At 40.9% G+C, this 20,846-nt stretch overlaps 1 protein-coding gene across 2 annotated transcripts in view; it reads right to left on the reverse strand.

Moving 5' to 3' along the window:
• Positions 1–20,846, reverse strand: part of spon1a (spondin 1a) — a 75,916-nt gene that overhangs the window by 13,624 nt on the left and 41,446 nt on the right. For both annotated transcript variants that reach the window (XM_078250304.1, XM_078250296.1), the window contains one exon: positions 2,576–2,640. In XM_078250304.1, coding sequence (XP_078106430.1) covers positions 2,576–2,640 — 65 coding nt within the window. The remainder of the gene's footprint in view (positions 1–2,575; positions 2,641–20,846) is intronic.

Here is a 20,846-nt window from a genome sequence, read left to right on the forward strand (position 1 = left end):
GTATGGTTACTGTTTTCCTTTCTCTCTGTTTATTTCTCTTCCTGTCTCTCATCCTCACTTTTGTCAAAGACAGGAACGTTGAAAGCTTTAATTGAGAAACCACCGTTTAAAAAAAACCTGAATGGGATGAGGAGATAATTATCTCTAATTGAGAGAAACACTTTGTTTTAGATTACAGCATATTTCATCTTTATACAGACATACAGTACTTTATACATACACACAAAAAGCACAAACATGCATATTCACACGTATTACTGTAGCACACAAACACACATCCAGCTATGAAACATGCTGACATATATCTATTTATGTATTTTAATGCAGCTCATATGTAAAGCTAATGAACTCTCCAAAGACTCTTTTAAGACTTAACAAGGTACGTCTCCCAGTTGGTTGAGTAAAACATAGACTTTCTTTGGCCTACTTCCATGGTGAGCACACTTCCACATAGTTATCAATACAAAACGTCCTTCCTTTTTTTGCTCCAAACCAACGTAATTGATCTGATGCACTGTACAACAATTAATTGGTTGCCTGTGCAGCACAGAGTAAGCTAATTAGTGCATATCATTGCTTCTATTCCTGTATTTTTTCCCTTTTGAGACTAAAGTCATGGCCCTTGCTGAGGCCCCCTGGTTGATGAAACAACACTGCACAGGCCTTTACGACTGAAGTTCTTCTGAGCCAGCCGAGCCAACAAGCTTCTTGTTTTTCTCATGAATAAGATATTAAATGGCTCTTGTGAATTTAGGAGTAAATGAGCATGCACACTGTAAGCATGGTATGGCTGGCAGTTTCAGGGCACCTTTGAGCTGGGTTTTCACTGATCGGCAGGCTCTGGGTCCAACTTTGGATACTGACTTCTTACTGTATATTCTGATACGTTAAGCCTTAAAACCTTAGGACCTATGATATCGTATATGTGAATTAATTAATACATTTCTGATACATATAATTTACCAGTGACTGAGAATGTTGTGGCCCATTAATTACAAAGTCACTTTGTAGCTAACGGGCCAACATTTATTTAAGTGTGGATGAGTTATATAAATGTTGATTATTTTCGAAAGAATTCCATTAAGTTTTTAGATTGATTTCTTACCTTGCAGTCATTTTAATGTGGTATGACTTAAAAATTGCTTAAGATAATCCATCACAGCGGACATATCTACTGAAGAGCATGCTGATGTTATGTCCCCCACATTTTAATGAATGCATCTGGCTCCAGATAAGTAACTGATTTACTATGACTGAAATTCAAAACACGTCAAACACTATTTTCAAACGAAAGTAGCAGAGCCACTTAGATACCATGGACTCGTTACAGACGCAACGGAGCATATTACAAATTCACAGCAGGGGTAAGACAAGTAGAGGAACTTCAAAATTAGTAGTAAAGCTGGCTATTAAAGGTCTGCTGGTAATCAACAATTCCTTTTACTACAAACTACTTAAAGGTAATCCTGTTTCTACATATGCATCATGTCAGAAATGTATGCATTGTAAGAGTTACATAACACTTTTGACTTAAAAGACAGAACTACAAAAACAGGGCATGACTTTTTACTTTACTTTTAAGTTCCATACCCCTTTAGTCCTGATGTATATGTCCTCCTGTCCAATGTAATTTTTTTCCATTTAGCCCTCTTATCTCCAAGGTACTAAAGACTAGAGGTAGGAATTAGGAATCCCATTTTCTTTTGTACTGTCTAATCTATGGTTATCTAAGATAGTGTATTTAAGTTTCTAGTTTTGTCTCACAAGCCTGAAAGAGGAGGCAAGATGGATTATTTAATTTGTATTTATTCAGATTTTTGAAGGATAGTGAATGTTCTTGCCAGTGATGTATGAATTTTGTTGTAGATGATGAAGGTCTGAAGATTTGATCGTGAAAGATGTCTGAGAAAGATGTTTGAGTTGGTTTTCTGTACATTTACTTGTTTGTAAAATGTATATGGAGCACTCTGATCTGGCTCATATGCATTCATGGTGTCTTACACTGCAAGTTCAAAAAAAGACGATGTGCACATCCATGTAGTTGCTGGTGCAAAGCAAAAGAGTAAATGCCTTGTTTTGGTTGGAAATAGTTGTATGCATGACACAATAATAAAAACGGAATTCATGCATTAATTCATGATACAATATACTATTCATCAGCAGTGGGAACTCACTGTCTGTGAAGACAACACCAGGGTGATTAGGTCTCTGGTTTTTATGGTCTTCAACATCATGGACAGCATATTGATAGACAGAAGACCCAGATGATAGCTTTAATAAGATCAACGAGAACAGAGGAAGACCTTGGAATCTGTGATGGATGCCTGTGACGGATCACTAGCCAGTTTTAAGTCTCTACAGGTCGACTTTATACTGTAATTTAAACAGTAATTTAAACAATTTAAACATGGTTTTCAAATGATTGAAAACCACTGGGTGCGTGGAAACGTATGATAGTGAAAAGTAATGTAGATGATTTGCAATTTGTATTCAATTTTTTGATTAAACTTGCAATCCAGCAGCACAGTCAGGAGATGTGTGGTAAGCATTATGATAGTCAGGATTGATTACTTACACATTAAGTGGTTGCCAGGCTGGCCACTGTGCTTTCATTTTGATGACTGTCAGGACGTCATCACCCTACAGAAGAGAGACAGACAGAAAGACACAAAAACTGAATCACAGTCCCCTAAAATAATCCACGCTCTCTTGAACCATCACGCTTCACATGTGAATGACTAAAACCGATCAATGGAAGACTTTTTCCATTTCTACACTTTAATCTATAAAGTCATTATGTCAGTGAATAAAGTTGGTCTGTGTGATCAGAATGGGCTGGAATGGGCTCTGCTTATAGTAAGTCTATCAGCCTCAAAATGCATTTTCACAGTGAGAGCCAACAGGTGGTTTTAACATCCTTAATACAAAAGATGTGCATACAAGGATCACCCCTTGTCATTAAATGATTTGACGGATTGAACTTTACTGATGGATGCATTTTGGTTTCGTGTCATTTAGTTGGTTTAATAGAACATGTAAGCAAGGATTTCAAATATGTTACATTTGTGATTGATGTTTCATATTGTGCTTCTTTAAACACCACAACACAAACTGAACATGAACATTATAAGCTTCACAAATACAGTATATATTGCAGAGTTACTGTGCAGGATAATAGTGTATTGTATATGTGTTATTGTGTCCAAACCCTGTTGGATGCATTTTATGTTTTGTCATTGTGGAAAACATAAAAATTCTCTTTTTTTGAGCAAGGTTTGTGTTAACAGTGGAACATTAGACTGTAGTTATACTCAGGAACAGAGGTAGTATGCATATGACATACACATGAGAGGATGAGAATCTATCATGGTGAAAATAAATCCTGCCAGTGTGAGGATCGATCAAACTTGCAACCTTCCAGTCAAAAGCCCACGGAGGGGCAGAAGACACTGTCACAAATGTTTTCTTCAGACAATGCCAAACAGAGGAAAAGTGTTTACTTTTCATGCAAATTACTGTTTCTCATTAAAAACAAGCTGTGTAAGTATATTCACAATGTGCTAAGTTATGATGATGTCAGTAACCCTACTTCCTGTGGTCAGAAAATAATGTTTCTTCCAGTAACCAAAATGACAGCACCCCCATCACTTGCTCTGTTATTGAATTTTATTGCAGCAAATCTGACAGGCTGATAATAAGCCTGCAGCAGACTAATCCTATTTTAGATTCAAGGATGGTACTGATGGGCTGTGCCTGTGCTAAGAATTCAAATATAATACACTTGTGCTTTTTGCATGTTTCCACAACAGGACACAGTATTGCATTCTGAATGAAGCTTTACACTTTCAGGTAAACATTTCTGTCACTATTACATTATATTCAGCGAGGCACTTGCAAACTTAAAATGAATAGCAGTTGACAAGTGTGAAAATAAAATTCAAGGTGCTACTTTTGGTTCAGGTTCTCAGTGAAAAATGTTTTAGTTTGATCTACACAAGAACATTTTTTTTGGAAAATACTCTAGAGCTTCTTTGTGAACTTGTTTTTATTACACCATCTCTCTCCTAAATGTGATAGAGGTTCTCACCATGCAATTTCCCTGTCTGAAGGTGAAAAGAAAGGAGTTTGGAAATACAGGTATGATGAGGAATAGAGTTAGCAAATATTGCTGCGAGACCTTTAAAGAACAGATACGTCACAAACAGCAGCGTCCAAGCCGGTGACAAAGATCATTATAGTGAGCGAGCCAAAAAAAGACCTTCTCCCACAATTTAGTCTCTTGGCAGCCATGTGCAGAACAAATCGAACTGTCAAGATGAGACTCATAACTGCTGAAAAGGACACATTTCATGTTCTGCACCTACAAGCCCAGAAAGGTGTGTGGATTTTAGTGTGGTGCAACTCTGCTCCACACTGATAAGAATATTTGTTTCATCTTAGGAAGGACAGTCTGGACTCTGCCCCTTCCCCAAGTGTCAGTAAGTCATGCTGGTGAGGGCGCCGCTTTTAACGATATCACAGGAGCTGATATGATTGGATGTAATTGGATGCTTTTAACCATTCCCAAGTTATCAGTGGGCACACTGTGTGCTTATTTTCATAAGAAAATACCACAAGAACACTGCAAAATATAGCAGAAAAACATAAAACACACACAAAATGTTGCAAAATCACTTAGAAATGTTGATGCAGGTTCTATCTACACTGAATATGTGTTTTTTTCAAATAACACCAACTTTTCTATATACTGTAGTAGAGTGTCATGTTTCAGGCTATCATGCTCTTTGGCTACATCATTCAGCCTCAAATCAGTTGTCAAACATATTAGCCCTAAGAATACTATATTTGCATTTTATTATTTATTGTACATGTAATATATATGTAAATCCATGTAATAACAGGGTATGTAGAAGGAAACTTTAGAATAAAGAGGAACAGCATTATTACAAATTAAACCAGCGCCATCTTTTTAACTCCAGCATCAACCAAAATCCAAACAAACAAAAAAACGCACATTTTCCCTCGACCTTTGACACCATGCAGCAGATAAAAAAATCTCCCCTCTCCCTTACAAGAAAGCTACCATCCTGGAGTCCCAATCACCTTTTTCCAGCATCAGGGCTCTGTTTACCAGGACTGGAGGTTCAGTTAGCCCAAGAGTCTCCACTGGGGACACAGTAACAAAGTTTATGGCTAAAGACGCTTACAATGGACGGGGAAACCAGCTAATTACACCAAGAAAATGCAAGCAAGCAAACTGATCAGCTTGTGACCCCAGATCATTGGACACTCAAATTAGGCTGAACCTTTTCATTGATTTTAGAAAAAAAAAACATACTAAGTTACCAGTTTCCTAAGTGTGTATTCACATACATACAGACCACTGCCAGGACCTCCCGACATGTCCACCAGACACACAGTAATCCCTGTCAAAAAAACAGATCCCTAAATTTCAAAGACTTAAATACATTCTTCTATAGTTTTCCATTTAAAGTAATTGTTGTATGTGTTTAGTTATATGAATGTGACCTTTGTTACTTCATAGACTTTAATTAGAACAATTATATCAACAGATTCATAATCTTGTGGAAATTGTCTCATAATATTCATATTCCCCAATGCATCATACCATTGAGCTAAACTTTCCCCTACATATATATAAACCGTTGGCTCTCATTCCCTTCAGCCATAATTGAGTCTTCAGTCAAATGTAGAAAGTCTCTGTAGGATCACTAAGGAGGATGTGATCTAATATTTCCAATCAATCAATAATTACCAGAAACACATCACTTGGTAACTCCCTAGACATGTTGATGGAATGGATATGTTTTATAAATAATTGCAGAGTTGTCAGTACAGTGTCTGCAAGCTATGCTGTAGCCAGAGGCTCATCTGCCTCTTGGGACAGAACTATTAATTTTTTATTTCCTTATATTGACGTCATCAGTGACAATTTATTTAGGTAAATATGTATTTGCATACATATACATATATATATACACATATATACACATATATATATATATATATATATAAATATGCAAATATATTTTATTATTATTTAACACTAAAATGTACTAGCTTGCTTACTTAACTTACATTACATGTTACAGTTGCACAGTTATAAACACACAAACGGAAGATAACTTCTGATGCATTGGGTTCAGATTCACTGAATTAGTGTGGCAAGGGCAATCTGCATTTGGAATTTAATTCAATTTTTTTTGGACTTATGTTGCTCGTCTGAGTGCTCTGATTTTTCATCTTAGTCACTAAAAGATTCATGCAAATCAAGAGCATTACACAAGCAAGGAGCACGCTTCATCACAAAAAGAAAAACTTCAGCTAGCATATTAATATACCAAGTCATAGACACCCTAATGGACCGATTTTGACATTGATATGAATTGCTCTCTATGTAATAGAAATCCTCTTTTATCGTTCTTGGCATTGTTCTAGTAGAAAACATCTATAATGTTATGCTATTTCCTTCATTTAAAAATAGTTACACTTTGCACATTGACATAAGAGAATACAATGGGGACAATTAATGCAGATGAGTTTTGCATTTCTGTTTTACATATATAATTTACATTTATTCCCAAATTTTATTTCTTGTGTTTACATAATTCAAGCAGTGCCAATCCTGCAGCCCTCCTTGAAAGCTGCAGGCACGTTGCATCTTTCGAAAGATACAGTATGTTGACAACTCACCAGATTGCCATGAAATTGGTAAGGAAACTTGTGGTCTCCAGTCGATGATTCCTAATGGCTCCGGTGACCTGATCTTTTTTTCTAACAAAATCTTCGCTCCCCCAGAGCTCCCCCCTTGATCATTGATATGGTGACAGGGGTTCTATGAGTAGTTCTAGATGTAAATAGCTTTTCGAAAATGTCAGAAAATGTCATGTTTTCAGAAAAAAATAACTTGTTTTTGGCTTGCCAACCATGCGTTTACATTGTACTGACTTCATACACTATTACAGGAACTGTTCAACTCAACTGTTCTAGTCTATAAAGGGCCATATAATTCTTCAAATAAATTTTAAAAACATTAAAAATCATATGGACAAAAGTAATAATAATTTAATCATATTAGTAAATATATGCATGGTCAAAACAGGTACAAAACGACTTTGATTGCTTTCCATTACTTGCCTATGTTGCAGTTTGAGCAACATAGGCATACAGGTTTAGATTTTACAAGTACACTACTATTTAGCTGTGTTGTTTATCTCTCATGTATGCAATTGTAACCCTTCCTTCTTTTTGATTCAAGAGAGAAAGCAGCAATATTTGGATGTGTCCTTCCATTACAGATAAATATCAAAGTATGCTGCCATAAATAACATCACTTTTACTGCTTCGCACCAATTTGTTGTTGAGTTTAATGACTGGTAGCACAGAGATTTATTGGCTTAATGACAACATTTGCAACAGATCATTACCTCAGCACAGAATCCTAAGACTGGATGCATTTCTCAATTAACAAGTATGACTGCGCGTGCATTCGTTAAACCATTAGTATGCCAGAGATAAAGATAGAAGAAACTTGCTGCCTGCTTTTTAAAGAGTGACAAAGATAACCAAAGAATGTCAGACATATTGGAGAAATGTAGGAGCAGGTTTCTGAGTGAGAGCAGAAAGATCATACACCTTTTGATTGACAATTTGATTAGCTGTCAATTTCTTACATGTACTTTCACAACTTCTAGCTAAACTTAGATAAAGTAAAGTCACCTTCCATATTGTTTATAAAAACCATTTTCTCCCGCTAACAATAGAGGCTATTACAGGTGAACATTATGTAACTGCCACTATAGCCTAACTACAGGTATTGTAGTCTTGCTTGATAAAGAAATTACCGTGTCTTTAAACACAAATCACGGACGTTTGTAAAATCAAATATCTGCTTTAAAGTACAGAACTTTCTGGCCGCAAAAGTTACATTTTTGTTCTCTTATAGTAAAAGAAACCTTGTTTTCCTGTCCAGTGCAGCTGTTTGTTTCTCATGCTGCTACAAGATCAGCACTGCAAGAGGTGCAGTTGCAAACAACTACATGTCTCATCGTTTTAATCATTTCAAAACCACAAACGAAGGTGAGGTACATTACCTTCTTTGTGGTTTTGAAATGAAACATTATAATAAATTCCTTGAACCATGCTACTGCCCTCAAATGCAACATGACTCCCTAAACAATGGAATTTGGGAAATGTGAAAGTTGTTTTTGAAGTGTTTTCCTTTAGCTGTTTTCCAAAATATTGTATTTTTGCGTCATTACTTTGTTTTCTTAAATGTTTTTTTGCACAATAGGGCCACCACACTTTGATGTTTTCAGAGCAGTAACTGAAGGATATTTTGATTAGCTGTTAATTGGACATCTTACACCACTAATTAAAGTCTTCCCACTGGCAGAATTTTTAATCCACTCCCTGCTTTATGTCAAAGGCAGGGAGAGAAGGATATAATTTCAAAGATTATGTTTAAGTAGACCTTCTGCTGCTGAAATGCAGTGCATTTCCACTAATGACAGGGTGTCTAAAACTAAACCCTATTAGCAATGTAACTTGTCCCTTGCTTCTCCTGCCCAACACACAGTAATTAGCTTTTCAGAGAGCCTGTCATTTCCTTCTACTAATTTAATATTGAGCCAAAGCAAATCTATAATTCTGTTGCTTCCTGCAGGGTGGCAGCTAAGGGACAACCTTTCAGGAACTCATTAGAATGGGCTCAAGAAGTGTATTTTCAATGTATATGCTTTAGTACAGCGAGGAATTTCTTACTAATAAACTCACATACGCATACCTGCAAACTCAGAAGGGCTGAAAAGGTGACATATCTCTTTACCTACACCCACCCATTCATCACTCATTACTTGTGCAGCACCAACAAGTTCAGTAAATAAATTAATATTGATGCATTAGAGTTGATTTTTCTCTCTTCTGGTGTTTTGTTTAGTTTACTTCTGAGCACTCCTGATGTTACCATTGACATTCTTTTTTTGCCATTCCAGTGAGAATCAGCATCACACTGACAATTTTCAATTCATTCCCAAAAGGAATGCAAATCTGTTTTTGCAATCAATCATTTTGTATTGATGCATCATGTTGTGCATCACAATCACTGTGTCATTAATCGCTGTCAGACCCCAGCAGAGGGGCACATCTGCCCAGCTGGACAAACACACTGGCTCGAATCGCAGGGTACAAAGTGGGACTTATGCTGCTGCTCCAAGTCAATTATCTTACTATAGTCCAGCAAAGCTAGGGCACATTTTTCAACAGAGTAATTCACTCCTTAAACTTTTTTTTTATCCAAAGTAAGCACTCTCATCAAGTAGGCATTGTATGGCAGCAACACATCATGTGGCATAGAACTATACCACTATGAATTATTACAAGTTGTTATAAAAATCTGAAAACTCTACAAAGATCAGCAACATCAAAGGTATTCCGTTCTTGTTCTTCTAAGCGCATTTTCTCAATGTATGACTCAGCAGTGTTTTATAAGACTGGTTAATGTTTGTGCCGTTTTTGATTGAGACACTTAATGATACTGAAAATATCTGTAAAAACTGTACTGTTTCATAATATTCTATCGTAATTGGTTTGATTTCAAATGTTAGCAAAGATTCATAGCATCATAGCTTACACACTGTCTATGGGTGCATCTTAGTTCCCTTATTTGATCATTCCTCGCTTCTTTGCTTGACCCAGAAACCATTCCAGTCCACCATCATGAAGGCCGTTCCAATGCTCTTATTTCTGCTCTGTGGAGTGAGGAGCAGAGTCAAAGAGGTATCTCTTAGGAAACATGAGCGAGGATACAAGAGACCTACGCGGAAGTCTCTTGTATGTTTCACCAGGCCGACACACCCCTTTATTGGGAAACTGTTTGTAATTGGACGTTGCAGCTTATCGGACCGATCTGAAATGACTTTTGTGACCCCTATAGTGCTATAGTGTTTACATCAGTGTTACCAGTGCATTAATGCAAAATTAGGCTTCTCCTTAATTTGTATTGGATTGTTGCGCTTGACCTGTTAAATAGAGACCCTCTGATGCTGGAAGTGAGCCCATTGTCAGAGGCCTCTGAACCCCCAAAGCTAAGTCTGCTGGGGTGGAATTGCCCTGTCGTAGTCCCTCACACTGAGATGATCACCCATGAAATTGTCTCAAGGCTGGCTGAGGATGTAGTCTTTAAATACTGCCTCAGGTAGATAATACCCAAGTAGTGCATCTCATTGTCACAGAAAACCTTGGCGACCCTCACATCTTTTACTTTTCTTCCATTACCAGGACAACTGTGCAGGGTGGTTGTTATTTATGCCCACAGGAACTCTAAGCTTCTCAGGCAATAACAGTGATGAGTTGTATGATTTATTACAGGACACATGTTTGAAATGCTTTTTTACTTTTACTATTTGCACACGTTCTATCTATGTCCCTATGGCAGTATTTTCTCCTGCTTGATTTACTTAGGAGTATCTGGTCTTGTTCAGATATTAATGGTGAAATGCAATGGAAGTTCTCTGTGACAGTCTAAATATAGGATATACTCTATAATATAGGACAATTTACTGTGATTGCTTGTGAATGCAATGTTGTGTGGCAGTCACCCCTCAGGTGCCAGATTTCAGAGCCTAGACCACCAAAACTAAACTCAACCTGTGAAGGAACACTGACACGCGTGTTGTGTTGTCTCTGGCGCAGGTGCTGTGCTGGAAAAAAAAGGCTGTGCATCTGGGGAATATTTTCTTGTCTGTTTGTATGTTAAGCAATGTGTGTGTATTCATTTCCATAAGTGGGATTCTTGTCTGCGTCCATGATGATCTGTGCTGCACCTGAGCCTGTTATAACGTTACATCATGACCAGTACTGACAATAAAGCCGCCTACACATGATAGGTGGCAAAACCGCTTTGCTCTGGCCGTTCCATTGATTTCCTATGAGTAGAGCGGTGTCGCCCAACTATACACTACGCTACCCCTGGGCTGAATCTCATCCCCCTTATTTGATAGCTCCTCGACTCCTCGGTCCTCAGCTGAACTGGATGTTGTTCTGTCCCTCCACGGTGAAGGCCGTCTCAAAGCTCTTATTTTGTCCCCGAGGACAGAGGACCGAGGAGGGATCATCGAGGAGCTATAGCCGAGGATACACGAGAGCAGCCTTCCCAGAAGCTGTACAGCTGAAGGAGTTGCTAACTCCCCCCACACAGCTGACATATTCATGTGACGCTTCACAGGGAAGGACGTCTCATCCCTCTAAAAACACATTTGCTCGTTGCCTCTCTCCTCCGATGGCAAGGAAGGGAGGCAAGTGGAGCGCACCGCTCGGATTTGCCGATTTGCGCTGCACTAAAAGTTCAAATTATTTAAACTTTGACCTTGTCAAACAGCATGTTGTTACCTAGCAACGGGAAATATCTTGTTGCCACCCTTGATGACGTTTACCTGCGCTGCGCTTTGCTCTCTGCACTTTGCTCTGCGCCCTACCTAGCGGTGCGCAGAGAGCAAGTCGCGTATCATGTGTAGGCGGCTTAGCGCAAAACACTCGCTGTGCTGTCCATTATTGCAGTGGATCACAGAAGGTTGATGGCTGGTGTCAGGCAAATAGGCTCATCTCAAACATATTTTCAAGGTGAGCCAATGAGCAGAATTTGCGTTATCCTCTACAATCTTGATCTAACTATTTGGCACTGTGTTACTATACGATTATTTATTACTATACTATACTAAAGATTGTGTTACTACATCAACAAGAAATCAGTTTAGACTCTCTCAGAAAGTGTGAATACTGTACACTACAGTATGTGTAAATGAACAGGGACTACTGATTGAAGGAGGAAATATGACGCTTAAAAAAGTGAACTCTGCAAAGTGTTAAAGGAAGCATAATTATTTAATTGTGCAGATGCCTCTCTATGGGGTGAAGGGTGTCAAAGTGTTGTGTTTCTTTATATTTTGGCTTGCTTGTTATGAATTTGTTTAGTTGCAGCATCTTGGTCCAAGGATGAATAAAGAAGCCATTAAAGAAATGTAATTGTTAATGCTTATTCCCTTCCACTATACTAGTACTGTATATTTTAATCTGCCTCTGGTTTGTTGTTCCCAAACAATTATCATTTCATACATTTACAAAATGACTAATATAGTATAGTATAAATGCACATTTTTGTGATTTCTCACTTCTTGATCGGTGTGTAAATGTGTTTTGCCTTTATTTACTGCATCAGCTGTAGTGAAAACAACAAACAGTGTGAGAAATTAACAAATTGTGATGTTTTTAGTAACCATTTTCATTTTCAAAAAATGACATAAAAAATACAGAATTTTACTGGTACAGTGGCTGTGAATGTGATAGTAACTCTGATGCTCCACTGGGCGCGTTCTCATTTTGTTCCGTCCTCCCCTACGCGCCATACCACACCAGGAGCGTTTCAGAAACGGAGCGTCTTGCTGCCAGACTCGCAGACTTTATTGTCTCTACCAGTACTTTACAGAAAAATTGTGTTGTGTTAAACTAGTATCTATTTGTCCACCTCCAAGATGAATCTCTCATCGTTCATGGTGTTGTAAAGAAGACATAAACGATATTGGGGGGAGTGTTTAGGTACATTGGATGGATCTCGCTGTTTCACTGCCTGCCCGGCTGTCCGAACAGCCCGTGGCTCACGTGAAAATAGACCTGGCGCATATCTTTAGCGGAGCAGAGAGCCGCTTCACGTCTGCTTCCGGGTTCGCGCCGTGGTGTGGCTGGTGGAATATCAAGCATTGACTTGAATGGCCGCGATTGCTTGTGGGGCTCGTGGCACATCCGGAACGCAGACAGACACACCCGGTGGAAAATAGGGGTAAGGGACACTGGGAGTTTAGATAAGACAGCATACAGACAGAGACAGGAAAATAATGGACTATTAAAGAAATGAGTGCCTTAGGCAGCAAAAGATGACAGTTTTCTTTCATGCTTTTGTCTTCTTGGAGAGTCATTAGTATCACAAGTCTAGTATGATCATTGGAATTACTGAAAGCAGTTTTCATATATATATATATATATATATATATATATATATATATATATATATATATATATATATATATGTATATATGAAAACTGCTTTCAGTAATTCCAATGATTCCAACCTCCCTGAAGAGGACTATGTACCTGACAGAGCAGAAAATAATTACGGTAAAGAGCATAGTAAGTTTTATTTACCACTTGTAGTAACCGATGAGAGAAAACCAAGCCGGCAGAGAAACTGATCCGTCTTAAAGCTTGCAGGTGGAAATGAATTGGACATGAAAAGAGGAAGGCGGCCATATAGATCATAAGTATTGAGTAAGTACTCAGTTACTGTATAAAGTCACTTACATTTAAGATGTTCTTGTTGAGAGTTTTGAAGATGGCAGGCCTCAGATTAAATGAAACCCCCATTTATATGCACTGCAGTCATTAAGATGAGCATAACATTCATCCAAATCCATGTTGTACTTGCACCACAAAATTATTCAACTGGTAACGCCATCTTTTTAAGCTCATTGGAAAGACTCCACTCTAAAGGCCGCTCTACTTCCTCTCCAACAGTCATACTAGATACAGGTCCCTAAGCAGCTCTTAACACAGTTGTATATGGCTAATAAGACTTTACAAATTGGCAGACAGTAGAAAAAAGACAAGGCATGAACGTTGGTGCAATGTCAAATAAGAGCAATAAAAGTTCAAGATAAGACCAAGAGCTCATAAACGATTGTGCATTTCAGACCCAACCCAATAAGGCTTTGAGGCTGTTTAAAAAAAAATGTTTTGCCACAACAAATGTGGCAAAATAATAATAATAAGCCAATTCTATAAAAGAAGCATTGCCTACCCTCAAACACATCTATATTTTGTAAAAGCCACCAGGGAATAGCAACGCTAGGACCGATTCATATTGGTGAATCTTTACACCCCTAATAATTATATACGCTGGGCCTCAAGGCTTCCAGCATGAGAGTGTGAACCTGCTGTAATGCTGGACATTCAGAGTATGGACAGGTTTATTTCCCACCTGCGAGTCCTGAAGTCAGAGATTTCAGGTAACTCTCGTTAGCTCTTGTCTAGTCTAGCTTGAACATGTCTCTACTTTTTAATATGTTTGCTCACTCAAACCAGCTTACAATAAAAACGATTATTGTAAAAACCTCCGTGGAGTCATTTCAAGAACAGAGAACTGCTTGTTTCCATTAGAGAAGACACATCATGCAGTGCCGATGACATACTCTCTCATCTTGTAGGGAAAAGATTCATATTGCATGAATAATTTCCATCTAGTCCTGACAAACGCAGTGAACCTTCATTTGCAATGCTTGATTTAGCATTTGTAATTCCCTGTTAGGCAAGAAACTGCATTTAAACGGGCATCGTCACAAATAAGAAATGGTTAGGAACAGAGTCACAGTGTTAATATGGTTTAATATTGTTTGCTTGCTCCACTGACATTTGTAATGGTTTAATATGAATAGGTGCGGGAAGGCAGCAATACAGTTATCTATGTGCCTTCACACTGCAGAGTGAACAATCAAAAACTCAATTAACTACCTTACATCTGCTAAGGGAAATCTGTTTTAAGCAATTAGGGACTGTTCTGTATTTATGGAATGGACCACCGGAGGAAAATAGGGGAGGGTCATGTCTTTTTATTCTTTGTTGAGGGGAGGGTCACCCAAACATTTTTAGTCTAGGGGGAAGGGTCACCCAACTTTTGTATTCATGAAAATAGCAACATTTCAAAGTGGCTTGTTTGGTGCATACTTTTCCATGTATATCTCAGTCTCAGCCCACCATCACTAGAAGATGGGTCTGACCCAACAAAAAACGCAACATGACAGCAACACGAGTTTGGAGTTGCTTTCTTTGAGAATGCAATCTATACCTAACTGCGCCACCTGTTGCCAAAGTATCGTCACTATCATGAAGACGGAATATAATGAAGCTGACTAGCTGAAAGGTTTCACGTCGCCACGAGCTCGAGCACCCACGGAAAATACTGAGCATCCACGTGTGCCAGACTGCCAGTAGGCTACATTCATTTAAAATTAAACATTGCAGTTGTTGCTAAGTAGAGCGTGTGAGCGCTGATCGCGGTTACGTGTCATTTAAACTTCTCATCTCCAATCCTATCTGTATTTATGAGAAGTTGCGCTGTCCTGAGTTGAAAGATAGCATACTTCACGGCTTTATTATCGAGTTAATAGGCGTGTGTGTTCGTGTCAGCCGCTGTCCAATTCCTACGGTTCTGAAATGCAAACATTTTTTGACTACTTTTTTTTTTTAAAGGGCGTGCGCCCGTGAGCACCCACGGAGGAAAACATAAATCTCTTGTGGAGCATTATAACTTCGAAAAACCACAGGTTCCAGTTAATCTTATAATGGATATGTGTGTTCAGTTATTTAAACAAACGATCGGGGAAATAAACGCCTCTTGTCCGCGAGTCTCCTGAGAGAGCTCCAGCCAGCTCACAGCGGGTCTGTGAAGGTGGACAGGCCGGGCAGCAAGCCAGCGACCCCGGCAGACACCAGCCGGCTGTCACGTCAGACTGTGGAGCTTCTGAACTCCGACACAGTCGGACCAAATTTGCAATAGCCATACATTTTCGTAAAACGGCCCATATTTGAGCTCTACATAGTTGATTTCTCACATAAAAAAAGTATTTTTAGGGATTTTAGTAATGAAATAGCAGACGAACAATGTATACTGTTTCCAGGTGTAGTTCCAATGAGACAGCCTGTACGGGGACCGAAGCAGGAAAAGTTCTCTAGTGTTGCTTTAACTTTGAATTTCTGATTGGGCGGACCAGCTGTCAATATGGATTATTACCCAGTGTGCTTTGTTGAATGGTCTCAATGTTTTATTGTTTTATTTCATGTGAATACTAGTTTACTAGATGAGTAACTTAGTATTTGAAGTAAAATTACTGTAGTTGATGTAGTTGAAGTTTAGTTTCCATGCTTATTGTGTTTCCATAACAATGTTAGTGAGTAAATCTACTGAAATGGCCACCATAATAGTGGAGTGTGGTGTATAAGATGAGAAAGCAGAGGTTAAGTCGTTGTCACGGTTGTAAAAAAAATAGTGGTTATCTGTACATCTTTGCTAAGCGCAAACCAGTACAGAAGGCATCAATAAATTGTTGGGGAGGGTCATGCCTTTTTTCCCAATCATTTTGGAGGGTCATAGAAAAATGTATTGCTGGCAAAGGGAGGGTCAAGTCTATTTTGACTAAAAATCCCAAAACTCCTCCGGTAGCCCCTTTAATAAAAAATGAACAGTCCCTTAAATACAGAATTTTATTATGATAATGATTTAAATTTGTTTGCAAAAACACTACGGAGATAGTATCACAGAATACCTGAAGATTAAATACACAAACATTTCAATGAAGTCATGAGTACAGTTTTGGATGTAAGAGGGTAACATTGATCATACATTTAGGCTTAACAAATTAAGTTCTTCTCCGGGAACCATCACCTTATCGTGGTGGAGAGGTTTGTGTGTCCCTATGAACCTGAGGGCTGTGTTGTCTGGAGCTTTGTGCTCCTGGTAGGGTCTCCCAAGGCAAAGTGGTCTCAGGTGAGGGGCCAGACAATGGTTCAAAAATCCTATGAAAAATCGAGGAAGGGATGAAATGACCTTGTCCGGAGGAAGCCCGGGGCCCCCGTCTGGAGCCAGGCCCAGATGGAGGGCTCGTCAGCGAGCGTCTGGTGGCCGGGTTTGCCACGGAGCCCGGCCGGGCACAGCCCGAAAAAGCTACGTGGCGGACATCTCTCCATCCCATGGGCCCACCACCTAAGGGAGGAACCGCTGGGGTCGGGTGCGCTGCCACATGGGTGGCAGTGAAGGTCAGGGGCCTCGACGGACCAGACCCGGGCAGCAGAGGCTGGCTCTGGGGACATGGAATGTCACCTCTCTGTGGGGGAAGGAGCCGGAACTTGTGCGGGAGGTGGAGCGCTACCGGTTAGATTTGGTGGGGCTTACCTCTACGCACAGTCTTGGTTCTGGAACCATACTCCTGGATAGGGGTTGGACTCTTTTCTTCTCCGGAGTTGCCCAGGGTGTGAGGCGCCGGGCGGGTGTGGGGATACTCACAAGCCCCCGGCTGAGCGCCGCTACGTTGGAGTTTAACCCGGTGGACGAGAGGGTCGCCTCCCTACGCTTGCGGGTTGTGGGGGGGAAAACTCTGACTGTTGTTTGTGCATATGCACCAAACAAGAGTTCAGAGTATTCAGCCTTCTTGGAGACCTTGAGTGGAGTCCTGCATGGGGCTCCAGTTGGGGACTCCATAGTTCTGCTGGGGGACTTCAACGCGCACGTGGGTAATGATGGAGACACATGGAGAGGCGTGATTGGGAGGAACGGCCTCCCTGATCTAAACCAGAGTGGTTGTTTGTTGTTGGACTTCTGTGCTAGTCATGGCTTGTCTATAACGAACACCATGTTCGAACATAGGGATGCTCATAAGTGTACTTGGTACCAGAGCACCCTAGGCCAAAGGTCAATGATCGATTTTATAATCGTTTCATCTGATCTGAGGCCGTATGTTTTGGACACTCGGGTAAAGAAAGGGGCGGAGCTGTCAACCGATCACCATCTGGTGGTGAGTTGGGTCAGGGGGTGGGGGAAGACTCTGGACAGACCTGGTAAGCCCAAACGGGTAGTGCGGGTAAATTGGGAACGTCTGGAGGAGGCCCCTGTCCGACAGACTTTCAACTCACACCTCCGGCGGAGCTTTTCGTGCATCCCTGTGGCGGCTGGGGGCATTGAACCCGAGTGGACAATGTTCAAAGTTTCCATTGCTGAAGCTGCGGTGAGGAGCTGTGGTCTTAGGGTCTTAGGTGCCTCAAGGGGCGGTAACCCACGAACACCGTGGTGGACACCGGTGGTCAGGGAAGCCGTCCGACTGAAGAAGGAGTCTTTCCGGGATATGTTATCCCAGACGACTCCGGAGGCAGCTGCAAGGTACCGAAGGGCCCGAAGGGCTGCAGCCTCTGCCGTGAAAGAGGCAAAGCAGCGTGTGTGGGAGAAGTTCGGAGAAGACATGGAGAAGGACTTTCGGTCGGAACCAAGGTGCTTCTGGAAAACCGTTCGCCACCTCAGAAGGGGGAGCGGGGAACCATCCAAGCTATGTACAGTAAGGATGGGGACGCTGTTGACCTCAACTGAGGAGGTAATAGGGCGGTGGAAGGAGCACTTTGAGGAACTCCTAAATCCGACTAATACGCCCTCTATGGTAGAGGCAGAGCTGGAGGATGAGGGGGGATTGTCATCAATTTCCCTGGTGGAGGTTGCTGAGGTAGTTAAACAACTCCACAGTGGCAAAGCCCCAGGAATTGATGAGATCCGTCCAGAAATGCTTAAAGCTCTGGGTGTGGAGGGGTTGTCTTGGTTGACACGCCTCTTCAACATTGCGTGGAAGTCTGGGACGGTGACTAAGGAGTGGCAGACCGGGGTGGTGGTTCCCCCTTTTTAAAAAAGGGGGGACCAGAGGGTGTGTGCCAATTACAGGGGTATCACACTTCTCAGCCTCCCGGTAAAGTGTACTCCAAGGTGCTGGAAAGGAGGGTTCGGTCGATAGTCGAATCTCAGGTTGAAGAGGAACAATGCGGATTCCGTCCTGGTCGTGGAACAACGGACCAGATCTTTACTCTCGCAAGGATCCTGGAGGGAGCCTGGGAGTATGCCCAACCAGTCTACATGTGTTTTGTGGATCTGGAGAAGGCGTATGACCGGGTGCCCCGGGAGATACTGTGGGAGGTGCTGCGGGAGTACGGGGTGAGGGGGTCCCTTCTCAGGGCCATCCAATCTCTGTACGACCAAAGCGAGAGCTGTGTCCGGGTTCTCGGCAGTAAGTCTGGGATGAGGATCAGCACCTCTAAATCGGAGGCCATGGTTCTCAGCAGGAAACCGATGGAGTGCCTTCTCCAGGTAGGGAATGAGTCCTTACCCCAAGTGAAGGAGTTCAAGTACCTTGGGGTCTTGTTCGCGAGTGAGGGGACAATGGAGCGGGAGATTGGTCGGAGAATCGGCACAGCAGGTGCGGTATTACATTCAATTTATCGCACTGTTAGACTGAAAGAGAGCTGAGCCAGAAGGCAAAGCTCTCAATCTACCGGTCAGTTTTTGTTCCTACCCTCACCTATGGTCATGAAGGCTGGGTCATGACCAAAAGAACAAGATCCAGGGTACAAGCGGCCGAAATGGGTTTCCTCAGGAGGGTAGCTGGCGTCTCCCTTAGAGATAGGGTGAGAAGCTCAGTTATCCGTGAGGAGCTCGGAGTAGAGCCGCTGCTCCTTTGCGTCGAAAGGAGCCAGTTGAGGTGGTTCGGGCATCTGGTAAGGATGCCCCCTGGGCGCCTCCCTAGGGAGGTGTTCCAGGCACGTCCAGCTGGGAGGAGGCCCAGGACTAGGTGGAGGGATTATATCTCTAACCTGGCCTGGGAATGCCTCGGGATCCCCCAGTCGGAGCTGGTTAATGTGGCCCGGGAAAGGGAAGTTTGGGGTCCCCTGCTGGAGCTGCTACCCCCGCGACCCGACCCCGGATAAGCGGATGAAGATGGATGGAAATTAAGTTTGTTTACTAAAACTTCCCAAGCTGATCAGCAAGAGTGAAGGCAGGGGAAATCAAGGCATTTTTAAATCATCTGATATCAATATCCCCATATATAAAACACAATAACACAACAGTAAGTGGACGGCCAGTTAAACAGAAATGTCTGCTTGATGTTGGATGGACTGAACAAAAATGAAAAGAGCAGTAATGGTATACATGCATTCAATTAGCAGATACAAAAAACAGTGGAAGTGGAGTGGAAAAAGTGTGAGTGAAAAAAAGTTGGTGGTTTATCTTAATGCAACAATTCCTCATATTTGCACAAAAGTAGTGGATGGAAACGCCTCAGCAAAGAATTATCAGAGGATTCTCAAGAAATGTTATGCAGATGCAACAACACAATAGCTCATAAGACTTCTACAGATTCAACATACCATGCTGGGGAGGCACTTAGAAGAAAGAACAAACTTATCAGAACCCTTACTATTGCCAGCAAACGCGCAAACATTTGTTCCCAACATCACACAGCTCTCAGAACATCACACTGCATCTCTGGGGAAGAAATCATTGCTAATCCATCTCAACCCTTCCACACTGATTACACCATCCTGCCCTCAGGCAGCCACTAGCAGCTTGAGCCATCGCATAATTTATTCCTACAAGTATCCACCTGCTAAACAGTGAAAAATCAATGGACTGATAAACAAATCAGAGGGATTGTTCCTACTTCTGTGTTTTGAGTGATTATATGTTTATTATTTGACTGCTTTACACTGTATGTTTTTCAATTGCACTTAAATTACTTACTGTTTAATGCCAATGCTAATTTAAGAAAGCTGTTAAAGGTTTGTTTTTGTCCATGCAATGTTATCCCTATGGGATGTCCACTCAAGTAACTCCTAATATTATTTTACCTTTTGTATTTTTTTTGTTGATTTTAAATTCTGTGTAATTCTAGTTTTTGGCTTTTTTCCATTTCTTTTCTTTTCGTTTAATTCTTTTAAGTATTTTTAAGTTTCTTATGTTAAATGGATTATGTATTAGAGAGTGCCCTGATTAAGCCCCTCTGAGGTTGTTTTTGCATCTCTCCATCACATCTTTTATTGATTATGTGTATATGCATCTGTAGTATTTGTATATGTGTAAATAATAAACTAAACTAAACTAATGTGTGTATGTGCAAGACCAGTGCCCCAGGACCAAAGATATTGTAAAGTTTTATACATCTGTAATACTGTCTGGGACTCTGTGGGCACATGTA

This window comes from Sander vitreus, chromosome 1 (assembly GCF_031162955.1).
Source record: "Sander vitreus isolate 19-12246 chromosome 1, sanVit1, whole genome shotgun sequence".
Classification (NCBI taxonomy): Eukaryota; Metazoa; Chordata; class Actinopteri; order Perciformes; family Percidae; genus Sander; species Sander vitreus.